At 33.8% G+C, this 17306-nt stretch overlaps 2 protein-coding genes and 1 long non-coding RNA gene across 4 annotated transcripts; 2 read left to right on the forward strand and 1 right to left on the reverse strand.

The window, feature by feature from the left end:
- Positions 1 to 1716: 1716 nt before the first annotated feature.
- LOC110658735 (potassium channel AKT2/3) lies at positions 1717 to 8851 on the forward strand. Of its 2 annotated transcripts, XM_058151087.1 has the most exons (11): positions 1736 to 2179; positions 3046 to 3264; positions 5572 to 5730; positions 5873 to 5930; positions 6249 to 6566; positions 6650 to 6889; positions 7035 to 7352; positions 7451 to 7639; positions 7811 to 7886; positions 7986 to 8558; positions 8654 to 8851. In XM_058151087.1, exons 1-11 carry the CDS (start codon positions 1944 to 1946, stop codon positions 8782 to 8784), a joined length of 2517 nt encoding a protein of 838 aa, XP_058007070.1. In that variant the 5' UTR covers positions 1736 to 1943; the 3' UTR covers positions 8785 to 8851. The 2 variants fall into 2 exon arrangements, with proteins under 2 accessions (XP_058007071.1, XP_058007070.1); XM_058151088.1 differs by lacking the exons at positions 7986 to 8558; positions 8654 to 8851 and having other exon boundaries at positions 1717 to 2179; positions 7777 to 7886.
- Positions 8852 to 9414: 563 nt separating this feature from the next.
- Positions 9415 to 14285, reverse strand: LOC110658736 (serine hydroxymethyltransferase 7). Its single transcript, XM_021816468.2, has 4 exons — positions 12985 to 14285; positions 11364 to 11769; positions 10296 to 10397; positions 9415 to 10223 (listed from the first exon to the last, which is right to left on the reverse strand). Exons 1-4 carry the CDS (start codon positions 14032 to 14034, stop codon positions 10009 to 10011), a joined length of 1773 nt encoding a protein of 590 aa, XP_021672160.2. The 5' UTR covers positions 14035 to 14285; the 3' UTR covers positions 9415 to 10008.
- Positions 14286 to 14461: 176 nt separating this feature from the next.
- LOC110658738 (uncharacterized) lies at positions 14462 to 15473 on the forward strand. Its single transcript, XR_002495627.2, has 3 exons — positions 14462 to 14601; positions 14714 to 14804; positions 14947 to 15473. It is a non-coding gene; the product is annotated as an uncharacterized LOC110658738 (long non-coding RNA).
- Positions 15474 to 17306: the final 1833 nt, after the last annotated feature.

Raw genomic sequence — 17306 nt, forward strand, 5'->3', positions numbered from 1 at the left:
TTTAAATAATTTCATGAAATTAAAATTTTAATTCAATGCTCATAGTTGGTTTGTAGGAAAATTTTATCAAATTTAATTATTTATTCTCAAATTCTTAAAAAATAATAATAAATAAATAAATAGATTTATTTCACCAACAAGAAAATGAGAAAAATTTGTAAATGGAATTAAATATAAAATTTAGTCTAATGTGATAAAAAAGAATTATTATAGATGAATCTATTACTGTTAGAAATATTAAATGTAATAAAAGAAAATAAATTTTTAAATAAATTAATAAAATTAAATAATTTAAATAATAAAATTAATATATAAATGATAAATACTTAAATTTAATATATAAATATTTTTTTATAATATTTATTATTAATTAGTATATTATTAGCATAATTTTGATTTAATAATATAAATAATATGTCTGGTCTCCATCGTGTCCAACCTCAGTCCACACTCTTGGCATTGAATTGGAAATCAAATCTCTCAAACAACAACCACAAACTAGATTTTATTTATTGCTTAGCACAATAAATTCGTCCTTTTATAAAATATTAAACTTTAATTTTAATTAAAATTCAAAATTTTCATTAAATATTATAAAAATAAATATATTATATTTATATTAATTTTTTAAAAAATAAAATATACATATTTAATTATCATCTCCATGTTCCAATAAAATATACAATCCCACAGATTCAATATTGTCATATTAAAAAATCAACAAATTTTATTAGATATAATAATAAGTCTAATAATAAAAATTTTATGTTTAATAATTGAGTATTGTCTGTAATTATTTATAATATTTAAATTTTTGATGTTATTAATGAATTTATGTTTTTATAAAAAATATTTAAATTAAAATTTCAATTTTTTTTAAAGTAAAGACAATTATGAAGTGTTGGGAAAAATAGCATTTTTCATGTGATAATAATTATAATTAATAAATATAACTATATTTCATATGCATATTTTATTTTAATATTTCACCTACTTTTAAAAGCTAAAATATGGTTTTTCTGTTTCATGTATGTTAATTTTTTTAATTTTTATGTGCTCTAAATTTTTTAAATAACTTTAAATTTTTAAAATTGTTTAATTTTTAAATTTAAGATATTGTAAATATGATTTTGATTTGGATTAAATTTAATAATTAAAATTAATTAATAATATCATATAAATCAATTAATTATTACTGATTAATTATATTAAATTATTTTTTAGTGGATGGAAGGCAATTAAGTGATTCTTGATAATACATTTTTACAAAAATTGAATGATTATAAGAAAAATTAAATTATTATGTATGCAAATGCTTAAAAAATTGAATGATTCACACATGAGATATAAATGAATGGATCATATTCTAGCAGTGATTCTTTTCACTTGAATAAAAACAATACATGTTACAGTATGTGACAAATTGATTATGGTTGTAACATCATATATTAATATTGGAATTATGTGGGAAAGAGAGAGAGAGAGAGAGAATACTTGGGAGGTGAGAAGGCAGCCCATATTATATATGGTCCTCTTCTCACACCCCACCACCATGTCTATTCCTCATCTTATCACTTAAAAATCAATCAATGCAAGGATTTCCAATAAGCCTATTCCCCTGAAATTAAAACACCCCAATTTCATTTCCAACAAGGCATTATTCTCCATCTCTCTCTCTCTCTCCACCTTGCTTAACTTGATTTCATCAAATGATTAAAGGCATATTACCCACTTGATTGGTATAAGATTCGAATTCTCATTCTCTCAATCTCTTGGTAAAAAAAAAAAATAAATAAATAAGAGGACCATCTTCTTCAATAATATACCTTGAAGAAAACCTTCCCTTTCCTAGCTTTCCTTTCTGGCCTTGCCATGCCAAGATATCATCTCTCTCTCTCTTTCTTTCTTCCCAAGAACATAGCTAGAGTTGTTGGTTTTCAAGAATGGAAATGAGATTAGCACCAAGTAATGATATTAAGCTGCCTTCTAACATGAAGAAGAGTTGCAAAAACCACCATGGAGAAACAGAAACTACTCATCATCATGAAGAATATGATACATCTATTTCTCTTTCTAGCTTGTCCAAGATTATTCTTCCACCTTTGGGTGTCTCTAGCTATAACCAGATTCCTACAGAGACTAAAGGCTGGATCATATCTCCTATGGATTCAAAATACAGGTATTTCCCACAACTTTTACCTCCATTTTCTTCACCAATATTAACACTATCGAACGGTTCTAATATAAAAATTAATATTAACATGAAAAATAAAATACTTTCATATCATAACTACATGACTTTCGATCATTAAGCTTAGTTTTAATTCTTTTTTTTTTTTTATCTTGTTTCATCCTCATCTTCCAAGGTGAAACGAGATACTAGCTGATACATGAATGAAAGGTTGTGGTAACTTTGCTATCCAGGCATGCTCATAATTTTCCAGTTAGAGAAAATTAAGTTACAACGACTGTATTATAATATTATCATAATCAACATCAAAATCTATCTATCCAACATATAACGATTATATAGAATAATTTCTTGTTTAATTGTTGTTTGTATATGAATTATTTTCTACAACCTGCAATTACATATATCAGATAGAATAATTTCTCGCTTAAATATATTTTTTTAGAATAATAGAAATTATTAAAAATTATTTTTAAAAAATTAAAATTCTTAAAACCTTTTTAACAGTGTTTAATGGGTACTTTTCAACTATTGAGTGGACATAATTTTGTTTTTTCTATCAATTATTGTCGGTTGGCAGAATTTCATCTGCTTTTTGAAAAATCAGTCAGACATACAATGCTCACCTAAAACACTTTTGTTTTTCTTATAAGAAACACACCTAAAACATTTTATTCGTAAGGAAAATGACTCCTTCCACTTAAAAGGAAATTATTTTTTATTTTTTAAATTTTTATAATTTTATTAAAATATGAAAATATTTATATATACATAATAATAATATAAATACATAACATTAGTTCATTATGATAAATAAATAAATTTTAAAATTTTATTATTATTATTTATTGCAGGTGTTGGGAGTCATTTATGGTGCTGCTGGTAGCTTATTCAGCATGGGTATACCCATTTGAAGTAGCATTTCTGAGTTCATCTCGAAATAAAAGGCTATACATAGCAGACAACATTGTTGATCTATTTTTCGCCATTGATATTATCTTAACTTTCTTCGTTGCTTATATTGATTCAAGAACCCAGCTTTTGGTTCGCGACAGAAGAAAGATTTCTATAAGGTTAGCAATTTCCTCCACTTCTTTAATCATCACTTATTCATTAAATAGATAAAAAAAAATACTTGAAAATTTATTTTCAAAAATAAAATTCATAAACCTGAAAATGGGTTTTCTTCTTTCTTTTTTTTTTTAATTTTATAATTTAGATTATTTTAAAATTAAAAAATTTATAAATAATAGAGAAAATTATAAACAATAAGTCTAGGTCTACCAAAGTCCACGATATGTCTCCACCAGAAACATTCTGGTAGTTTGCTGATCTTATCTCATTCAAAAGAAGAGGAAAAAAAGAAAGTTGATTATGACATTTTATTTACAGTTAATTATAAGATGAATAGGATGTGATTAAATTACATTATGGGGAATTTATAATTTGATCCCTGAGTTTTACCCTATATTATATTTTTAGTATCTAAATTTTGAAAAATTAAGTATTTAATCCCTTTAATTTTAATATATAAAATAATTGTCCCTATAATTTTAATATTTAAAACAATTACATCCATTGACAAAATGACTAAATTGTTCTATATATTAAAATTACAAAGAATAAAGTGTGATATAATATTAAATTTAGAGACTAAATAATTAATTTTTCAACTCAACTCAACTTAACGAAGCCTTTATCCAAAAAATTTGGGGTTGCTTATATGGATTCACTTTATCCACTCTAAACGATTTTGAGTTAAATACTCAGAAATGTGTAATGCTTCTAGGTCATGTTATATTAATTTCCTCCAAGTCAATTTAGGTCTATCCCTTTTTTTCTTTCTATCCTCTAACCTAATGTGCTCTACTTATCTAACTGGAGCCTCCGTATGTCTACGCTTCACATGACCAAACTAAAACCTCCATGAACATTCTCATAACCTTGCCTATCACTTCCTACATGTCCATTCAAATCTCCACCAATAAAAACATTCTCTTCATTTGGTATGCTTTACATTACATTAAATCATCCATATCTTCCCAAAACCTTTGTTTAGTCTCACTATCTAGTCTTATTTGTTGGGCATAAGCACTAACTATATTTATTGTTTCTCCTTCTAGTACTAGCTTTACTAGTATAATTCTATCTCCTACTCTTTTCACAGCTATTACAGCGTCTTTCAATGTCCTGTCTATGATTATGCCCATTTCGTTTTTATTTTTCTTCTTTTCGGTAAATCACAGTTTGTACCCTGAATTATCCACTTCCTTGCTTTTCTCTCCTACCAATTTAGTCTCCTGAATGCAAGCAATATTCACCATTCTCCTTTTCAAGGTATCCACAAGCTCCATTAATTTTCCTGTAAGTGATCCAACATTCCAAGTACCAACCCTGATCCTCCTCCTATCCTGTTCCTTTCTAATTAGTCTCTTTCTATGATATCTTCTATTATTTTCTATGTTTATTTTGTGTTATGTTCTACTATTTGTTCTACTATTTGTCCTATGGACTAACTTTTTTAACCACACCCGTTCATGATGTGGAAACCCTTGCTCACTTAACACCACACCTTAGCGCCGGTATGGCGCGTCGCTTTCGGTGAACGCCCTACACCCTTGCATAATTCTCACTACACCCGGATTCCGATATAGCTCATCGTAAGTACAGGATGCCCCAACGTTTATATCATTTGAATCTATATCATAAGGTGTGACGAAAAGTTGTCACCTACTGCAACCCTCCTCCTTTATCCGGGCTTAGGACCGACTAAGCGCAAACTACTTAGGCGGAGTTTAAACAATTAATTTCTCAAAATTTAAAAAATAAAATGTAATATAAGGTAAATCTAATTATAAATTTCCCTTACATTATTACACACCCTTATTATAACCTTTTGTTTTAATGAGAAAAGAATCTCTCAATGAATAATTTAGACTTTGGCTTTTCTGTCTTTTTTTTCCTTTTCTTTCTTCTGTTTGTTTTTTCTTTTTTTTTTTTTTCCTTTCTTTATCCTACATAATTATTTTTTTTAATTATTTCTTGACCCACCATAGGATTAATGGCTCTATTTTCTCTATATAGCATCAGGCACATTCTTGCCATTTCTAGATTGAGAATAGAACCATCTAATCATTCTTCTTTCTTTTTTTGTTATGAAAAGTACATAATACCAATTGGGTTCAAACTGATCTTTGAGAATATGCTACGTTTCACAAGACTTGAAAGAAAGATTTTGTTGTGTTAGGTAAGGAAAATTTTTAATATTAGAAGAATCAATTGGTGTATTTAGTTGCATTGGAATATGAGTATAATTTACAATAGAAGGTGTGTTTAAGCAAATGGAGATGAGCATTGAGTGGCGTGAGTTTCATATGTAGGTACCTATCAACCTGGTTCTTGATGGATGTGACATCAACTATCCCATTTGAGGCTTTGGGCTACTTGTTCACAGGCAAACAAAAGATACAACTCTCTTACTCCCTTTTGGGAATCCTCAGATTTTGGCGTCTCAGGAGAGTTAAGCAGCTCTTCACTAGGTACCCCCACCATCTTCTTAATCAACTTAATTTTTAGGACACTTGACCCCAACAAGAACACATACAACAAAAATGAAAAATAAATAAAAAAATTCTATTATGTGAGCTTAACTTTCTCCTTTTTTTCTTCATTTTTTCGCAGGCTGGAGAAGGATATAAGGTTTAGCTATTTCTGGATCCGATGTGCTAGGTTACTGTCTGTGAGTGAATCTTTGGTTTGCTCCCACCTAATAAATCTTGTTGAAGCCTAAATTTTGCATACAAATGTGATGTGTGTCTATCCAATTTTAGAGGAAAATATTTCCCTTGTGAGAGAAAAACAGTATAAAAAGAAAATGTTTGACAAGGAATGAGCTTTAACTCGGTAGTGCCTGAAATCATCTCTAAAATTGTAACGTCTCGAGTTCTAGTTTCAAGCCAAATTAAGCTAAAAAAAAAAAAGAAAATGCCGCCAATCACTTGTTGGATAAAGAAATACCTAAAGTCACTTAACCAAACTAGCTTTTTCATGTGTGCAGGTCACACTGTTTCTAGTGCATTGTGCTGGGTGCCTGTACTACTTGCTAGCTGACAGATACCCACATCAAGGAAAGACATGGCTAGGTTCTGTGAACCCAAATTTCAGAGAAACGAGCCTTTGGATTAGATATATTTCAGCTTTGTACTGGTCCGTAACCACCATGACCACAGTTGGTTATGGTGACCTTCATGCTGTGAACACTGTGGAAATGATCTTCATTATTTTCTACATGCTCTTCAACCTTGGCCTCACTGCTTATTTGATTGGTAACATGACGAATCTAGTCGTGGAAGGAACTCGTCGTACCATGGAATTTGTAAGTATAGTTCATTTATGTTCCTTTGCTAGTGGAAGTGAAATGGTAATGGTTCATGATGGAATTGTTGGCCAATTGTGCAGAGGAGTAGCATTGAAGCAGTATCAAATTTTGTGTGCAGAAATCGCTTGCCTCCAAGATTGAAAGAGCAGATTTTGGCTTATATGTGTCTGAGATTTAAGGCTGAGAGCTTGAACCAGAATCATTTGATTGAACAATTACCAAAATCCATATGCAAATGCATTTGCCACCATTTGTTTTTGCCAACAGTGGAGAAGGTTTATCTTTTCAAGGGTGTCTCAAGGGAAATACTGCTGCTTCTGGTGAGGACCTATAATCTTCTTCTTCATCATCATATTCAAACACTATAGTTTCATACAAGATCATAAGCATTTTCCATGTAAAGCTTCGAGTTCTTATTTAAAACACTCAAGCTAGACTCAAAGCAGAATGGCATGGATGAATTAGGTCGCAGAGATGAAAGCTGAGTACATTCCACCTAGAGAAGATGTCATCATGCAGAATGAAGCACCCGATGATATTTACATAATTGTATCTGGAGAGGTAGAAATTATTGATTCTGATCTGGATAAAGAGCGAGTATTTGGGACTCTGCAGTCTGGAGACATTTTTGGAGAAGTTGGTGCACTTTGTTGCAAGCATCAAAGCTTCACATTTCGAACCAGGACACTTTCACAACTCCTGAAGCTCAAAAGCAGTGCTCTGATAGAAACTATGCAGACCAAACAAGAAGATTATATAGCTATAATTAAAAACTTCCTTCAGGTCTCTGTTAGTAAATTTAATGTCAATTACAGAATTTCCTCTAAATTTTTGTTCCTTGAGAGGTTATTGAAGGTTTAATTTAATATGTTCCATTGCAGCATCACAAGAAGCTCAAGGATTTGAAGATTGGAGAATTTCTGACTGAGGGTGGAGAAGAAGATGGTGATCCAAACATGGCTTTCAATTTGCTGACAGCAGCTAGTGCAGGCAATGCTGCTTTTCTTGAAGAACTTCTAAGGGCAAAATTGGATCCTGATATTGGAGACTCTAAGGGAAGAACCCCATTGGTATTCTCCTATATATCTAACCATATTCATATTCATAATTTGTTGAACTTAATTAAGAATGAAAAAGGAAATATTCAACTAATTTGTTAATCATAATTGGCTTCTTCCTCAACAATTTCTTGTTTTTCCTGCACAAGAACTAGTTTATTGAGAAATTTTGTGATGCACCAGCACATTGCAGCCTCAAAAGGGCATGAGGACTGTGTCCTGGCACTCCTTAGACATGGATGCAATATACACTTGAGAGGTAATACACGATTCATAATCTCCTAAACCCAAATTTGAAATCTCTTTTTCTGCCAATGCTTTTTCTCCTGTGACCCTAAATTGTATTCCATCAACACAGATGTTAATGGAAACACTGCTTTATGGGAAGCATTATCATCAAAGCACCAATCTGTATTTAGAATTCTCTATCACTTCGCAAATGTTTCTGACCCTCAAACTGCTGGTGATCTTTTATGCACTGCTGCGAAACGGAACGATCTGACAATGATGAAGGAACTCTTGAAGCATGGGCTAAACGTCGACTCAAAGGATCGCCAAGGGAAAACAGCAGTACAAATAGCCATTGCACAGAATTATGTAGGCATGGTAGACTTGCTAGTAATGAATGGTGCAGATGTTTCTGCAGCAAACAGAAGCGAGTTTTCTTCGACAGCTTTGAAAGAAATGATGCAAAAGAGAGAAATTGGACACAGGATTACAATGCCAGATACTGTGACTAGTGATGAAGTGATTTCGAAGATGAATCAAGAAGAGGAAGAATGCAACTCCTCCGGAAAATCCATTGGATTGAAATATATAAGGGTGAGCATATATAGAGGCCATCCTCTGGTTAGGAAAGAGAATTGTTGCAGGGAATCGGGGAGATTGATCAGATTGCCAAATTCAATAGAGGAGCTCAAGAGCATTGCAGGTTAGATTTCTGCTTTGAATATCAAAAATTCTTTTTCATGAAAACTTGTTGTGTAGCAAATTTCCTTACTTCGTCAATCTCTTGCTGTTTTATAGGCGAAAAGTTTAGATTTGATGCAAGAAATGCCATTGTAACAGATGAAGAAGGTTCAGAAATTGACTCTATTGAAGTGATTAGAGATAATGATAAGCTTTTCATAGTTGAAGATCCAAATTCCTTTATGTAACCAAAGATTATTAGTGACTTACAATCTATTTGGATCAATCCAGTTAAATCTCATTTATCTTTTTATACCTCTGTAAGGGTATAGATAATGAGTAATCTCAAATTTGATTATTGATGGTTGACTAAATCACCCACAATTATAAGCAAAACTTTAGAAGAGCTATCTAGCTTTCACTAAAGATCCATTCCAACAGTCAAGTTAGAAAACTAGAAGCTTGACGAAAGATAACTCACCATTCCTTACAAAATTAGTGTAACACAGTTTTAAAAAAATGTTTTGGGTGAAATTAGATATCTCCATTTTAATTACATCATTCACAAATATAGATTAATCATCATAGAAATTGAATAAATATAAATTATCATTGCACAGCTCTCCATTTGATCAAGTTAAACAGCTGCATTTAAGGGAAGAAATAAAACAACTACGGAAATGACTTTCAAATCAACACTTGGCTTACTACAGAAATGACTTTCAAATCAACACTTGGCTTACAGATACTGTGATGCTTATGCCAGCTCCTCTTTCTACACATTGAACTTACAACTACATAGTTTTAAAATCAAAAGGTATAAATGACATGCTTGGTTTGCCATGTTTCCCAATGCAATTCTACAAATACAATGAAAATTTCCAAGAAACCAAGAATTGAATTCAAAACAGGATTGGTGTAAATTTACAATGCCAAGATAGATCAAAAGGATTATTGACCTCACATTGTGCTCGTTTAAAAAAAAAATCTGGGCTTTATTTCCCAATGCATCAAGAATATTTTTATATATATTCTATAGGCTCTCTCAAATATAAGGCCGTAATGAGAATCAATTAATCTTCAAATTGTCACCCATCTTTAAGAAAGTTGCTAATGTATTGATAGCTACAACCTTCTCGAATAGAAGATGCTAAGTTTAGATTTCCCTTTCCCAATTTGTCCATATAAAACCCTCATCTATCACAGGAGTGCCACCACCATTTGATAAAAAATCCACAATGCACAAGTGAATGATGAGAAAGGGTCAATACCAGAAAGATCCTTCCATCATCCATGAACTGAGCAAAATTCCTATATCAGGCAATCGAAAGACCTACTTAAAACTGCTGTTTTAGAGGCCAATCCAGTGCATAAAAGCGACTAACTGATTTACATTTGACATGGTTGCAAAGAGCAGAAGAGGCCTGGCATGCAGCAAGTATGAATTTGAAAATTGCATTCTTAAAACCTATTTACAAGTCAAAACCTGGCATTGCAAACTGAGTTGCAAAAGTTTCAACACGATTCCGGAGCTCCAAAATTTCCTTATTGCTCTGCAAACCCTTTAGGAAAGCCTTTCCATGCTCACGCTGCATCATACTAGCAATCTGCGCAGCTCTTAGGAGAAAATCAGCAATTGTCTCAAAATCAGATTCCAGGCAACCTCTTGATGTCATAGCAGGAGTACCTGGAATGATAAGATGCATTACATCAAGATTCACATTTTACGGCAACAATATTCAACAGAGCCTTCACTTACCAATCCTTACTCCTCCAGGAGTAATGGTGCCATTGCCACCAAAAATAGCAATTTTATTTACAGTGATGTGGCACAACTCACAGACCTTCTCATAAGTTTTCCCTGAAAAAACCAATAAACAAATAAAATTGTTGAAAGACAAGGGAAACCTTCTTGTATAAAAACATTAGGCTGCAATAAAATAAGTTCCACTAGATTCAGTGCAGAAAATATGCAGACAGATGCAGAATGATGAGTGAACTCAAAAACAGAATTTCATGTCAGAATAGAAAAGCTTCCCACACACAAAAGCACAAATACATGCATAACTTATTGTTATGACAAAAATCAGAATGTAAGCAAGCAAAAGAAAGACCTCCAGCCAGAGAGGCTAAGTCATGTCTATGAAGGAAAGAAAGAACACTTGTATATCTAATCAAATTTACCCATATTCTGTAGAAGGAAATAATGCCAACATTGCTTTATGCAACAACATTTTGCCCAGGAGAGAAACAACATCTCCATGAAGTCAGAGCAGCTCAAACAAGAACTTGATAATACACAAAAATATCAAAAAACAATGCATACATCCAACAAAAGGCCCAAGTTGAAGAGAAGGGAAGGTCAATGAACATAGTTTGACTATAGCCAACAGACGCAGATCAATTGAACAAAAGGAAGAACAAAGGGAGAAAAAGGACAAAAGAAGTTGGAAGTTATAAGAAATGGCTTGATTCAAACATATTAAATAGAACACATCCTCAGTAAAGATGAATGGAGGAATACGGTTCATGCATCCAGCTCCAGCTAAATGGAATGATTAAGTTGAGTGGTATCATGGTAACCAGAGGAAGGAGAGGGAGAAAACGAAAGAGAGAGAAAGCTTGGTTGAACTTCAAGCCATCAGCAGAAAAAGGGACACATAATTGTGATTTTCTCAATTTATCTAAATGATGGATTTCTTAAATGCTTTTGAGAATGAGAAAGAAAAAATTTGGACAAATAAAATTGAATCAGTAGATTTTTTCTTCATAAAAGAAGAAAAAAAAGGTATCGTCTCATGAACAGCAATATAAAACAGCACTACACCTGTTAATCCCAGAGGCCTTAAATCCCAAAGTAAAAAGTGGTTGTCTGTGCCTCCAGTTACTAGCCTGCATTTTCTTCTCAACAAAGCACAGGCTAAAGCCTGTGCATTCTTCTTCACCTGTTGCATGTACACCTTGAACTCAGGAGTAGCTACTTGTTTTAAGGCTATGGCAAGAGCAGCAATATGGTTATTATGTGGTCCGCCTTGTACTGATGGAAAGACAGCAAAGTTTATCTTTTCCTCAAAGTCATACTGATCACTATCATCTCCTTGACCCACAAGCATTCCTCTTTTCCTTGGCTTCACACCCTTCCTAAAAAAAATTATACCTCCCCTAGGACCTCGAAGACTTTTATGTGTTGTTGAGGTAACAATGTCACAGTAATCAAACGGATTTACACATTCCTGGAAAAAAAATGTCAATAGGATATATCCTTTTTTTTTTTTCCTTCTAATTAACAGACAAGTCAATTGGATATATCTGGCAACATCACGTTTAAAATTTACCAAAGCTTGTCAGCTCAACTATAGAAAATATTCAAGCTTCCTAAGTGAAAGCCTTCAAACAAAATAACAAGACACATGAATTTGCATGTTAAACTACATTTTATTTTGCACAAAAAAGACCTATCTAAAAATAGGGCCAGAGCAGGAGCGTCACAAAAATGCTGCAGCATGCAAATTTTAACAATATCTTTAATGAAAACAAATCCTAACTAGAATAGGAAAATTTATTAAAATTCTAAATAGAATAGGAAACTAAAATGGAATAGGAAAACACTAAAATAAAATCCTAATTAGAATGGGAAACCTTAAAACTGAAAAATCCAGCTCTGCATCAGCACCAATCACCAGTTACCAATTAAGTGTGAATTAATTTTCATTCTATCTAGGTTTCAGTTATCTATCGGACTGGGGAACATGGCAGGACTTCATCATGACCAAGAGATGTAGCACAGCCAAATTCCCTTATGTAAAGAATGAAAAATATAATATTTAAAAAATATCTGCAGAAACAAAAGGATACTTATTGTAATAGGATTAACAATACTAACTAGCTACATTCCTGTCAATGTGAGATGGAGATTTCAGAGAAAATCTTAACACTTTGACTCAGCATTTCTATTATTCTATATTAAGTGTCTACTCTCAAGAGTCAACTCAAATCTACAGCCTTTTAGTTACAAATAGAAGACTCCTGATATTCACCAATCAAGCAACCAAAGTCTTTTCAAAGAAAACATCAAGCAGAAAGATTTTAGCTTCTACTAAACAATTCCTTTCTAGAATGAATTTAAAAGTTCACAAGTTTAAAAATATTACTAATAGTAAGTCTCAACATCCTTGTGTCTTGCATGACTCGATATTGGGAGAAACCCTTAATGACATCACAAACAAGAAAATACCAGCCAAAGGCAGCAATAAAAGGATTTCTATACTCTGTCCCTGTTCAAACAACTCCTTTTTCCTACCAGGTGAATTGGCTTGATGTTGGTTAGCAGACTATAAAATAGAGACTTGCATATGAATTCAAACAGTCAACAGTAAATTCAACGCAAAGAAATAAAGTTATCAAAAATAGAAATAAAAAAGCAGATAATAAAGTATCATAGTTAGCACCTTAGCAGCAACAAGACCACTAATCTGAGCCATATCACACAAAAGTACAGCACCACACCTATCGGCAATCTGCCTAAACCTAGCATAATCCCACTCCCTTGGATACGAGCTCCCGCCACAAATAAGTATTTTTGGCCTAAAATCAAGTGACCTCTCCTCCAGCTTATCAAAATCGATATACCCAGTTTGCGGATTCACCTTGTACGGCAAACTCTCAAAGAAAATGGAGGCACTTGACACTTTCCTCCCACTGGGCATATAATAACCGTGGCTGGAATTACCTCCGGAAGGATTATCCAACCCCATTATCCTATCTCCGGGCAGCAACAAACCCGTATAAACTGCGAAATTTGCAGAGGTACACGAATAAGGCTGCACATTGACTCCCCATTTCTCTGAATCCAAACCAAAAGCATTCAAGGCTCGCTTCCAACACAGCGTTTCTATTTCATCTATGTACTGATTCCCACAGTAGTATCGCGACCCAGGCATTCCTTCCGAGTACTTGTTCGTTAAATGACTTCCCAGAGCCTCCATTACTGCTCGACAAACAAAATTCTCCGAAGCTATCAATTCAAGACCCTTATATTGCCTCTCTCTTTCCTTCTCCATCATATCAAATATCTCAGGATCCGACATACAAAGCGGCTGGTTACCCCATGACTTAACCGACTTTCTCCGCTCTTCAAGGTCCAATTCACCCGATGTTGCCGTTCTTTTCGACGAAATCGATGATGATTCGCTCTCTCTTCGCCGCTTAAAGCACATGGAGTACCCTAAGATGCGAACTTCCTTCTCATCTTCTTCTTCTTCTTCTTCAGTTTTCTCATCATCGTCGTTTTGCCCATCTATATTGCCGTTTTCATGACTACGTTGTTGATGATGATTGTCCACTAGTGGCTCCAGCAATTGAAGAGGAACCGATGAGACAGGGAGAGAAGGGTCGCGGAAGCTGGAATCGAGCTGGAGAGAGATGGAATCGTCGGCGATTTGAGCACGGTGGGAGGTCGTCGTGCTTGATGCAAACCCTAGAGATAGGTCAGACTCCATAGCAGAATAAATATATAAGAAGGTGAATTTTTCTTAGGGATTAAGGTTGGGAACAACGGTAGCAACAGAAGAAACAGCGACAAGAGGGCTTGAAGAGCTTGCAATAGCAGTAGCGGAACATAGAAGGTGAAGATGAAGGAACACAAACTTGCATAAAAACTGTAAACAAGCAAGCCCTAGAAACGGAGCATTTGCAGAGAGGAAAGTGTGGAAAGGAAAGGCAAGGAAAGAATGAAGGAGGAAGGCAGAGGTCTAGAGATAGAAACAACAAACAAGCTGAATCTATGGACTGGACCTCTTATTAGGCTACAAGGCCCTGAAATGCTATGGGCTCAGAAACCTGAAATAAGAAAAGGTCCAATCCCTCGAAGCTTCGTTCACTGAAACTGCCCCCCAGCCGCCACGAGAGGAGCAAGAACCAAAAAATCAGGCTTTTTCTTTTACTTCGCTCGCCGGACAGCCACAAGACAGTGCCGTCACTTCGCCTTGGGCCATATACATTGTGCTTGCTGGCTTTCGTTGATCATTAAAAAGGAGAATGATTTCGAATTTTACAGTTTTTACAAGGTATTGGCAATGCTATTTTCCTTTTCTGTGCTTCAGAACCTGACGATATTCATGTATATCTTGAACACCACGTCTTTGAGAAATTGACTGTATGAAATGGATTGTGTTTTAGTGCAGTGAAAGAATTAGCAATGAGTACGGAGACGCAGAAGAAACCACCCGGACCTCCTCCAATTGTCAGATTGGAGAAGGCACTGAATTTGGTAAATCAGTATCTTTGTTTTCTTAGATGTAATTTGTTTTGCTTCCCCTTGTGAAAATAACGGAAAAATGGATTTTCTTTAAATGGGTTTTCTTTCTATTTTCTTTTTCCTGTTTTTGATGCTTGATATTACTGATGTGCAGGCTGAACAATGGGTTAATACTATGACTAAAGTGGTAGAGGAGAAAACAATAGAAGTGGAACCAGAGGGCTGTCCTTACAATTTAGTTTAGCATTTTTTCAAATTTCCATTATTAAATTTCTTGTCTCATTGCGCTGTCTGAAGGATATTTCTCATGTTTTTGTTGATTGGAGCCAAATTTGTGCGTCAATCTAAAGTTGGACCCTTAAATGATTCGGTTGAAAGAAAATTACATGCCAAATCGGAAGCCGGAAAGAGAAAAGCTGCCAAAAGTATTGAAGAATCCTTCCCATCTACAAGAGAAGGACATAATGGCAATGATAAGGACATTGATGATGACGACAGCGATGGAGAATCAGAAAACAAAACCAGTGCATTTGCTAAGAAGAGAGCTGGTCCTCCAACTTCATCTTTACAGGAAAGAAGAACACAAGTACCTTGTAAGATTAGGTGTAGATTGAATGTAATTATTCGCACTACCTTATTCTAAAATATTTATTTCACGTAAACTCGATTTTTATCTTTTTAGATTTGATATTTATAAGGAATGTTGTTGGCCTCTTTAAGTACATATGCCATAACTTTCTTTATCATTGCATACCTTGACTGATAAATTAAAACCACATATCCTATTGAATTCTAGAGCTTGAAATCGAGTAGCAGAGTATAACTATGACTTTTTTTTTGGAAACTCGTATAGCAAACATTTTTTTAGACTTTATAGGAGCTTATTAATATGTGATGGATTGATTGGGTTCTGCAATTAGATTATTATGTATATGGGATCCCTCATTTTGCATAGCTGCTTATTGCTTCTGTGCAATTTGAAAAAATGGGAATAGCAGCCGGGCAGTTTGGGGAGGTTGGGGTTGGGCGGTGTGCTAAGGGGAAGAGGACAAAATTCTTGAATATTCATCGTCCAGCCTACCAATATGGGAAATTGTGTGTTATCTGTGTCGGCTGTTATGGTCTTAACAGCTAGTTGTTTACTCTTTTGGGGGACTTGAAAACATCGATCTTAACATCCAAGAAGGTTGGAGCACACTTTTGACATAATTTTCTGTGGTTTTTATCCTTTTTATGATTTGTCCAAAGCATGAGTTAACAGCTGTTAAACAACATTACCTTTGAGAAATTCTGACTGGTTGTTTGTTTTCTGTGTCTTTTGGATTAATTGCAAGTGAAGTTAAGGTTATATGCATGTGACTTCTCCTTATATTGCTTACTCATAATAACAAATAAAAACCATATGGATGGCCAACATATTGAAGAGCTGTACTTAAATTCCTTAAACAATACCCAGGGCTTTCCTGTATAGCATAGAGGAGAGTTTCAGAAGATTATGTCTAATGATATTAGCAAAGACTAGGAGTTGAACAGTGGTGTTATTAACCCTGACCTGTTTAGAAAGTGTTAAAAGTCCCCCGGGTCCTGCCCTGATGTGAGCCTAGCTCCAAGGATTTTCAATTGGGTTTTGCAGGGAGACAATGAAAGATTGAGCTCAAAAGCTTTATATTTTTATGCTAGGGATTCTGGATGTTAGTGGGTTCATCAAGGAATTTTGGCGTTCAGTTGAAACCATAAAGAAAAAAAAGTTTATGGTGTGTCAAAGTGCACAAAGGATAAATTAGTAAAGGAATTTGAGAAAAAAATTAAAAAATGATCTGGAGAAGCTGAAAGCTATTTTTGCAACAAATCGGGATGGTTCAGTGGAAAAGATTTATTCTATGTTTGGAATTAGAATTATACTAGAATTTAATTCAATTAATATTCTTTTAGTCAAATCTCATGATTATGTGTTTGCTAATTTGGATACAGAACCTATTAAAGCATTGATTTTTTTTTGTTTTTTAGGCAGTTCCATGAGAATGAGCTGTTTGAGCATGATGAAAGGAATTATAATGCAATGGCTAGGGTTTTGGCAAGGAAAGATTTAACAGGCTTTTGAAGTGGGGTTGATGAAATGAGGAGCAATGATATTAAATGAAGAGGACAATGTGTTAGGAGGCTGTGGATTTGTACGAGTTTGCAATGGGTAAACCTTAAGTGCAATGTTGCCTCCTGATGGTAGTTGGTAAAGAATTGGATGAGGTTTGTAAGGATCTTCATTGGGAATCATTTTGTATCTCTAACAAATGTCGGTAGATTCTGAGAGTGCAATGAGGTTTAGTAAGAAAATTAAGGAAGGTGGGATTGTAGCTAGTGATGATCTGCAGGGTAAGAGTGCATTAGGCTTAGAGTGCTGGTAACAGGGATAACGTGGGTGAATTTGTTGAGAGCAATTTGGAAGTCCTGGCCATCTTCTTTAATTAGTTTTATCAGTATTTATTAATAAAATAAATAATGAATGGATAAAATAAA

The sequence above is a fragment of the Hevea brasiliensis genome, chromosome 8 (assembly GCF_030052815.1).
Source record: "Hevea brasiliensis isolate MT/VB/25A 57/8 chromosome 8, ASM3005281v1, whole genome shotgun sequence".
NCBI classification, from domain to species: domain Eukaryota; kingdom Viridiplantae; phylum Streptophyta; class Magnoliopsida; order Malpighiales; family Euphorbiaceae; genus Hevea; species Hevea brasiliensis.

Excerpts from the sequence above, each read along its gene's own strand:
- LOC110658735 (XM_058151087.1), top strand. The coding sequence starts at position 1,944 with ATGGAAATGAGATTAGCACCAAGTAATGATATTAAGCTGCCTTCTAAC. Across the intron at positions 6,890-7,034 it reads GGGAAATACTGCTGCTTCTG|GTCGCAGAGATGAAAGCTGA; the intron begins GTGAGGACCTAT and ends TGGATGAATTAG. Across the intron at positions 7,887-7,985 it reads ATGCAATATACACTTGAGAG|ATGTTAATGGAAACACTGCT; the intron begins GTAATACACGAT and ends CCATCAACACAG.
- LOC110658736 (XM_021816468.2), bottom strand. The coding sequence starts at position 14,034 with ATGGAGTCTGACCTATCTCTAGGGTTTGCATCAAGCACGACGACCTCC. Across the intron at positions 11,770-12,984 it reads GTGGTCTTGTTGCTGCTAAG|GAATGTGTAAATCCGTTTGA; the intron begins GTGCTAACTATG and ends TTTTTTTTCCAG. Across the intron at positions 10,224-10,295 it reads TCCTGGAGGAGTAAGGATTG|GTACTCCTGCTATGACATCA; the intron begins GTAAGTGAAGGC and ends TTATCATTCCAG.